This window comes from Galeopterus variegatus, unplaced genomic scaffold (assembly GCF_000696425.1).
Source record: "Galeopterus variegatus unplaced genomic scaffold, G_variegatus-3.0.2 Scaffold4288, whole genome shotgun sequence".
Taxonomy (NCBI): Eukaryota; Metazoa; Chordata; class Mammalia; order Dermoptera; family Cynocephalidae; genus Galeopterus; species Galeopterus variegatus.
In genome coordinates this window covers 35,772-44,824 of record NW_007730399.1, presented here as the reverse complement: position 1 = coordinate 44,824, position 9,053 = coordinate 35,772, and the positions used below count along the sequence as shown (strand labels likewise).

Genomic DNA, 9,053 nt, shown 5'->3' with positions numbered 1-9,053 from the left:
TCCCTATATGGGATCCGAACCCGTGGCCTTGGTGTTATCAGCACCGCACTCTCCCGAGTGAGCCACAGGCCGGCCCACTCCCAGGTTTCTTCAGCCACTGAATAACAGAGATCCTGGGAGAGTCCCTTGTTTGTTTTGTTTGTTCATTTTCAGAGTAGGCTAGGATGTTAAATTCAAGATACAATTGTCAGACCATATTAAAAATGCAGGCAGCAATGCAGAGCATGGCTGGCTCATGTCAGCCAGACGTCTGAGTGTAACCAGAGGAGGAACACACGGACAGGGCCTGTGTTAATGGAAGTAGGCACCAAATTGCATGGCAAGCTCTGGCTCTTGTTTCTCCTGTTCCCTGTCACCCTCCAGCCAGAAGAAAGCAGCTCATATGAGATTGCTGCTTAATGAGCATTTCTGTGATCTAGAGATCAAGGTGCTTACACCTCAAAAGGAGAGCTCCCATGCTGCCATTTAGGAGGATTGTTTAACTGTCATGGCAGTTAGGATCTACCAGAAGGCAAGACAACTGATAAGTGGGGGTTTGATGTTGACTCTTGTGCTGGAGACTCATTGCTGCCTTTGAGGGTGTGGTCCAAGAGGGCAAGCAAAGTGCTGGTACTGGTCTCCCTGCTCTAGCCAGCCTGGGGAGTTGTGGCCGGCACAGAGGGCTGAAACTGAGTAGGACCAGGGAAGGCCAGTGTAGGTTCATCTCAGGTGGGTTAATTATAGCAGGCCGTGTCAGGGGAGAGGAAGTTTTTAACGACATATTGGGGTTTGGTTTTTTCCCCCATCTTCTCACCTAAGCTAGTGAAAACAGTCCAGATGTGGGCTGGTTGGAGCTCTGAAGCTCTGTGGATTCTGCCTTCTCCTCTCCCCGCTTCCTGCCCCATCCCCCGTGCCATCTGCCAGCTGGACTGTTAACTGGCTCAGTGCTCCCTTTTGCTGCGTCAATCCTAGAAGGTCATGCTTGTGATTTGGGGTTGGTTTCTCAAGTGTGCGGGTGAAGTGGACATCTAACTATTGATTTGTTTTCTTGCATTTCAGTCGTTCCAAGGAAGTCAAGGACGAGCATACCTCTTTAACTCAGTGTAAGTGTCTCTGCATGTACAGACAATAGACCCTGCCTTCTCTACCATAGTAAAAAACCCTGTGGAGCATTACTCTCCACAATTGGTAGTCAGTTACCTTTGGGGAATTTTCTAGGCAGCATTTGTGGCTGAAAATAATGTATTCACAACACTACCCTCAGTAAGCACATCAGAGCATTGTAGTCCCATACGGAAGAAGCTAAAGAGGTTCTGAGAGAGATCCTCAACATAGAGGTCTCATAACCAGATCTGTGATATGTCATTGGGAAGAGAACAAGGACGAACAAAAGATACCAAGATGAGCTGAAGGACCTAAGGAGGGAGGGAAGGCCCAGTTAGTGAAGGGTCTCCCTCCCTTACTGCAGGTGCCCAGTGTACACGGCCCTGAGCCATCACTGGGCACATGATATGACCTCTTCCCTGGGAAGGGAAGGTGAGGCTCACACAAGCCTGATGAACTGTAGAAAGGGATATCTAGCATATTCAGCTAGAGATAGTTTCTCTGTGAAGGTAGATAGCATATTGTTACATGGGGCTCACCCATCCTCGTGATCAGGACAAGACTGCGCTATCATGTTTGACATCTTCGGCTTAATTCTGTTCTCACTCAGTAAGCTGTGCTCAGGTCTAGTGATTTCACAGTGTGGTTGTCAGTTTGTCACCTTAAATCATAAGATGAAAAGCATTTATTAGAAAAATTAAAGTCTAGGGCCGGCCCGGTGGCGCACTGGAGAGTGTGGCGCTTGGGAGCGTGGCGGCGCTCCCGCCGAGGGTTCAGATCCCATGTGGAGACCAGTTCCCGCTCACTGGCTGAGCATGGTGCAGACGCAACACCGAGGGTTGTGATCCCGTTGCCGGTCCCCGGTACGGGCGCGACACCGAGGGTTGCGATCCTGTTACTGGTCAGTAAAAAAAGACAAAAAGGAAAAAGAAAAATTAAAGTCTAAACAAAGTCTCAACCATAAAGACTATTTTAGTAGACCCACCGAATGAGAACTTGCAGATCTGAAATTCATTCCAACTGAGATATTTCCATGTGGCTACCTTTTTTTTGGGGGGGGGGGCAGGGTTGTTATTGATTTCAGTTTTATACTGTCATCTTGGTGTTGGCTTCCCTTGGGGCAGCCTGCTCAGTTAATTTTTGCTGGAAGCTCATCTTAAACGACTGATGTGCACGTGACTGACTACCTGTTCTCTCTTTCCATCCCTTGACATAGAGTTAACGTGGGCTGTGGGCCTGCAGAAGAGCGAGTGTTGCTAACAGGACTGCATGCAGTCGCAGACATTTACTGTGAAAACTGTAAAACCACGCTGGGCTGGAAATATGTAAGTACAGAGGAATCTGATTGGTAGAGGACCTCTGAAGGCAATAGCCGAGAGCCTCGTGCTACAAGGATGCTTTCTTCTACTTGCATCCCATGACCTGTGGCACTGTCTTAGGACAGGAAGCTGAGCTCAGAGAGCAGTACCTGGCACAGTCTTCGGCCAGCCACACTCACTCTTCCTTTTTGCTGACACTCTCCTCCTTTCATTCCTTCACACCCGTGCCTGAGACACACACATACCCACACACACCTCTTCAGATTTAATCAATAATAATAGCATATAACATTTCCTGACAGCCTACTATGTGCCATGCATTATTTTATTTACTGTTCACAGCATCCTTAGAGGTTAGGTGCTATTTTCATCTCTATGTTATGGATGGACATAATGAGACTTAAGGAGGTTAATAGTATGTCCATGGTTACCTAGCCATTAAATGGCATCAGAAAAAGCCTGAAGGATTAGTCAGAAATGCTACAGAGTAATAATGAGGTGTCATTGTAGGTTCATCAGTTGTAATAAATGTACCTCTTGTGTGAGATTTTGATAGTGGGGGAATCTGGGGGCGGATGACGGTATGTGGAGTCTCGGGGGGAATTATATATATATATAAAATATTTGTATATTTTATATATATATATATATATATTTTGGTCAGGGTTCTCTAGAGAGAACCAATAGAATATGTGTATAAAATATGTGAGAGGGGATTTGTTAGGGGCGTTGGCTCATGTGATGGTGAAGAGTCCATGACATGATAGGCCATCTGCAAACTGGATGCTGGCAGCATGGCTAAGTTTGAAGACCTCAGAACTATATATACGCAAGAGTAAAGTATAGTTCCATTTAAATCAAGATTGAAAGTGAGCTGATCATTAAAAAACACTGGTGCAGGTGGAGCCTGCCATGGAGCTTGGCAGCACTGCCTTTAGATGCCATTTTCCACATCTCCCTTGAAATGTTAAGGATTAGAAAGAAAAAACCTAGATAGTGTACTTTGTGATGCCAAGATGGTTTAGCAACAGGTCCCTATGGCTGGCTTGGTTGTTTCTTGTTTGTGGGAGAAACTGGTCTTGGCCATTCTACTCTCTCTGTGCAGTTGCCCACTCTGGGTGATCTGAGGGGACACAGTCTGGTTTTGATTATCCAGAAATGTTCTGTCCCTTGTTCTGTTTCCCGCCGTCTTGGCTGTCTTATTCCACTGAGGATGTGTTGAATTAGAGACAAACCTGAGTTGGCTGGTTTTGCTTCTTGCTTGAGGTTTAGGTGAAATGATTCACTCATTTGACAAAGTTTTACTGAAAGCTTGGATACAAAAATGAATGAGATGCAGTCCCTGCCCTCTCATGATGCCAAGGAGGAAAGTGTCGTGTAAACAAAGGAAACAGCTTGATAAGTGTAGTGATATGTACAGGACAGGAGGGGAAGATCCAACTCCCCAAATACATGCTGATCATCTCTTATATGCCAGGCCTTCTTCCATTCCATTTTTCCTTTTGACCCTCCAAATAATCTTGTGAAGCAGGTCTAAATATCCCAATTTCATAAGTGATGAAAAGGAAAGTCAAGTGGTTAAGTGATGCTTCTGATGCTGGGAAGCAGTAGAAGTGGGATCCATTCCATTTTTCCTTTTGACCCTCCAAATAATCTTGTGAAGCAGGTCTAAATATCCCAAAGTGATGAAAAGGAAAGTCAAGTGGTTAAGTGATGCTTCTGATGCTGGGAAGCAGTAGAAGTGGGATCAGTTTCTGTAGAGCCCAGATCTAGTGCTCTTTCCACTGGAGTCCAGTCCTGATATTTTGTAAGTGCCTATGTGATTTGGGGACTGCTGAATTTTCTTTTTTCTTCTTCTTTGTCATTGTCTTTTTTTCTTTTTCTTTTTCTTTTTTTTTTTTGCTTAGTAGGAAAACCCTCACTCTCTTAGTTTTGCTTTCTCTTCTCTACCCTGAACACATTGCTATGGAACAATAGGTCTTATTTCCAAGCCACATTCCTGTGTTGTGTGTACACACACACACACACACACACACACACATACACACACACACACACACACACACACGGAGCCAGGGAATAATGAAGTGTCAGGGCAATTGCTGCTGAGTCCACAGCTCTCGTGTGTGGCGTGTTTGCACATTCTCTATGCCCTTGCTTCCTCTCCCTTTTCCATTTTGTGCAATGATTCTTGCACAAAGTCTGAACTCTTGTTCTGAAACCCAAAGCCCCTAAAATGTTCTTAGGTACTTATACTTGCAAATAAGACAGCCCACACCTACACAGGGCTTCTTTCTGTGGGGCTTATTAGCTGGGAGAGCCCATAGTGCTATAAGTTTAGAAAAGTAACTTGCCAGGTGGTTTGTATTGAGTTTTTCCTCTGGAGGCCTGGCAGTTGGGTGGGGCTTAAGGGCTGCCAGTTTCTCTAACCTGTGGTTTATATAGCTCCTGTCTCCCTGGAGAGAGGCAGTGAAAGAAAAACAGCCTTGACTCATCTGACATAGAAACGGCAAGAAAAATGAAATAAAAAGGGGACCTGTTTGGCCTCACAATACTTTTTTTTTTCTCTTGCTAAGTGTCTTTTTTCTAAGCCTAACATGTACAGTTTAAAATTATAACCAGACTTCTGTGTTCCTAGAAACTAGTGGGAATGACAGAAGCTTTATAGATTTATCCATAGAAATCAAGGATCCCTAGAGCACAGTGCTGATAACACCAAGGTCAAGGGTTTGGATTCCCCTACTGGCTAGCAGAGAGAGGGAAAAAGAGAGAGAGAGGTGTTCCCTAAGATTTTATACACACACATACATATAAGTCATTCAGCAATTATTTATTGAAGATCTGTTATATGTCAGGCCGTCTTCGAGGGATACAGCAGTGAACAAAACATGAAAATCTTTGCCTTCCGTGAAGTTTATATTATAGTCATGGGAGGCAGAAAATAGGCAAAATAGAAATGCAAATTATAATATATGTTGGAAAGTGATAAGTATTGTGGAGAAAAATAAAGTGGGGGAAAAAGGGGAGAGAGAGTGCTGGGTTGGAAGTTGGGGTTTTAAGTAGAGTAGTTGGGAAAGACCTTATTGAAGTGGTGACATGGAGCAAAGATCTTATAGAAGTTCTGTTGTAACATTGAGAGAGTCCTGGTGCTGCCTCAGTTCTGCAGTTACGTGGAGGGACAGAGTGCTGGAGCGGTGGGAATTCTCTGAGTCCGAGTGAAGCTGGGACCAGACCTCAGTGGTCCTGATGCCGGTCATCAGCAACACTTCTGCTTCTATGCTGCGAAAATCACCTCCCTGTCTTTGGTCATTCAGTGTCTTTTCTCCTCCTCTGTGTTTCCTAGGAACATGCTTTTGAAAGCAGCCAGAAATATAAAGAAGGCAAATACATCATTGAACTAGCACACATGATCAAGGACAATGGCTGGGACTGATGGAACAGCGTCCACCCAACCCAGTGTCCACACGAACGCCATCCAACCGAACATTCTACCCAAGCGTGAGAGAGTTCCCCCTGTCTTCCACCTGCCTATCCAAACTTTGTTACATTAGGGAATTGGAGAATAAATCCCTTTAAGGCTCCTGAGAGGAGGAGTTTGTTACATTTAATCAACACTGTGAAGTCTGTTCTACAGCAGTTCAGCCAGTACAAGGTGCATGACCTAAACTCATTTAACTGGGTTAATTTCATTTCTTAGGCTGAAAATATTAAGATACGTGTGTGTTAGGTAATCCTCAGCATCTCATTCTCCAAGTAGACTGATCCTATAGGAAAATTCACCTGAAAAGTCTCAACAAAAGAGTGAATTCATAGAGCTCATCTGTAAAATCGATTAACCAGGATCAAAGCAGCCAACCCTGGACATTTTCAGAATTGCATCTGCAGCAGAACCGAATTTCCTTAGGGACATCAGATCGTGGGACCGACAGCAGGGTAGCTCCGGGTTCAGCAGTACACTGTCTCTGTAAGACAAAAGATTCTTAGGAATCAAATTTTGTCCCCAAGGCTTCTTGTCTAGATCTTTCCAATGCTTTAGCAGCCCTGGGACAGTAAGTTGTTCTCCCCACTTTACTGCATGGCAGATTGAGGTTCAGAAGAAGTATTCAATTTCTGCTCATAGAGAAACAGTTCCTCTGGCTCCCAGGCCCAATGTTCTCAATAAAAATACACTTTTCAACTTTCACATTCCTAAGCTGACTTGCCAGCACAGAAATCATGGATTTCCTCTCTCTACCCCTTCTGAAGGAGTAGCCTGCTTTTACGGATTTTGATTAGATGCTTTGCTCAGGGAATGTCCTGGCTGTTGATAGTCCTTTCCATAAAAAGAAAATGGGGGTTAAACATAGGTAGGTGCTTTGTCTTTAAAAATGTAACATGGTGACATACACAAACCGGACACAGAGTGCCCTAGAATTCCCCAGGGGCAGAAGAGGAGACCAGTGCGCCACTGTTCTTCCTTGGGGATGGGGCCTTTGAGTGTTGTGTGGATCAGAGCAGGCTCTGGTCAGACCCTGGTTCTGGTTTTTTTTTTTTTTTTTTTTTTTTTTTTTTTTTTTTTTTTTTTTTTTTTTTTTTTTTTTTTTTTCAAATCCTATCCATTGAGCATCCAGTGGGTGCCTGGCACCATACTTGGTGGAAGAGATTTCAGTAGAGTGTTTGATTTTCCATAACTACAGTGGAAAAAAAATAAACAAAACTCATTAGGCTTTCCCTTTGGGTCAGTGAAACCAAAAGTGCTTCTTAGAACTTTGGCTTCATTCATGGCTTGTCTGTCTAACACTTAGCAGTATTGGAGAGGCCACAACTGAGCAATGGAGATGCATCAACTCATGGCTTCAGTCAGTTCATTCTTTAATTTCCTCACCAAATTATCGACTCAGAGCATAACCAAAGACCTCATTCATTCACCCCAGGTAGGTTCAGGAAACTGGAGTTTGTTGGTAAAGTTTGGACAGGGGTGCCAGCAGTAGGGAAAGGGTAAAGGAGAGGTGAGAAAGGGCACAGCATGAAGTTCTATACCTCAGCCAGCAGCTGCCTTCATTTAGAACTGAAGTCCAGCCAGCAGACTCTCCATTTCCGTCTCCCTGTGCCACCCTAGGTCATACAGCCTTGGTCACCCTGGAGTATACCTAGACCCCCCCGGGATATTAGTCTCAGGTTGCTGATGGGTTGATTTGACGTGAATCAAGTACAGCCAAACTTGATGCCCACAGGTTGTCACCTGGGCCTGACTGCCCCAACTCCTATGACAGTAAGATCACGTAGTAGATAAGATAGAGTAAATCTTTACTGGTGGATTAGTGTGTACAAAAGAGGTGTCCCCCTTATAAAAAGATTTTCATGTGGATATATATAAAAGAAAGTTACTTGTGAAATATACTTTTGTAAATAATATTTAATTTTTTAAATAATATATTTGGTGCTGTTTTCTCAGATCCCCTGAGAGCACTTTTTATTTTCATTTTAAATTCTATGGTTTCCTCTGCATTTCTTGAAGTATATTTTAAGGGAAATAGTGATCACCAATGTACTTTTTTTTTTTTTTTTTTTTAAAGGTCGCTGTCACTTTAATCTGGATTGAGGCTTTAAAGCAATGCCTCTCTGCATTTTTTCCCAATGGAACAGACTCTGCAGTACATTACCAGGTTGAGAATCGAAATGTTTTCTTGCACCAGTATTGGCTAGAAAAGAAAATAAATAAAACCAAGTAAATTTAGCAGTAACAACTTAGAGTGATTCCTTTTGTTGGAAGAATTTCCAACAGATTGGAATCTTGTTTTTAAGTGTGGGTGTGCGCACGCACGTGTAAAAGCACTTTGGATTGTGCCTCCTGTTTTCTTTTTCATTGGGGACACTATACAGTTTACACCTCAGTTGCACAAAGTTTTTCTTCTCTTTCTCTCTTTTTATTTTTTGTTTCTGAGTTGACCAACAGCACAAACCACAAGGATTTTGTTTTCCTGAGTCTGCTGTTCTGCCGGTTTGCTCCTTTTTCTCTCTCTGTGTACAAGCTCCACTTTTACAGACTGTAAAGGAAATCTGTTTGTGAAGATCAAGCAGAGTCAAATCTGTGCTTTTGAGATGTGAGTGTATTAATCACGTATGCCAGGGCTCCAGTTGTTTTAGAAGCCCCATCATGTTAAACATTAACTGGTTTGGGTTAAAAGAACATTAATAAAATAATACACATATCTTGTAGATAAACAGCTTTTAAAAAAAATTTTTTTTTTTTTTTTAAAGAAGATGACCGGTAAGGGGATCTTAACCCTTGACTTGGTGTTGTCAGCACCATGCTCACCCAGGCCATCCCTATATGGGATCCGAACCCGTGGCCTTGGTGTTATCAGCACCACACTCTCCCGAGTGAGCCACAGGCCGGCCCAGCTTTTTTTTTTTTTTTTTTTAAAGGTCAGATTGCCTCAGGTTCAGGAAGAGGCTGGGAAATTAAATCTTGAACATAATCAATTTACGTATTTTTAAAGAATATGCCTCACATGAGAAAACATGCTAGTCCTCTAGCTAGAGAAAAAAGATGTTTATTTTTTTAAAAAATTGAAATAGTCATGAAATCTACTTGCAGTAAAAGGTAAAGCTAAGAAGAAACAAACTATTCTCATATTACCAAATTCTATCTGCCCATATGTTTTTGTA

At 43.1% G+C, this 9,053-nt stretch overlaps 1 protein-coding gene and 1 long non-coding RNA gene across 2 annotated transcripts in view; one reads left to right on the top strand and one right to left on the bottom strand.

Annotated features, from left to right (window-relative positions):
- The window catches only part of LOC103602774 (protein yippee-like 2), a 37,050-nt gene extending 31,140 nt beyond the window's left edge, over positions 1-5,910 (top strand). The window contains exons 2-4 of the mRNA XM_008587206.1: positions 1,039-1,082; positions 2,300-2,408; positions 5,746-5,910. Of these exons, the coding sequence (XP_008585428.1) occupies positions 1,039-1,082; positions 2,300-2,408; positions 5,746-5,835 (243 nt within the window). The 3' untranslated portion in view covers positions 5,836-5,910. The remainder of the gene's footprint in view (positions 1-1,038; positions 1,083-2,299; positions 2,409-5,745) is intronic.
- Positions 5,911-8,787: 2,877 nt separating this feature from the next.
- Positions 8,788-9,053, bottom strand: part of LOC103602773 — a 1,877-nt gene continuing 1,611 nt past the window's right edge. Inside the window, exon 2 of the long non-coding RNA XR_551554.1 lies at positions 8,788-9,044. This is a non-coding gene — a long non-coding RNA (uncharacterized LOC103602773). The remainder of the gene's footprint in view (positions 9,045-9,053) is intronic.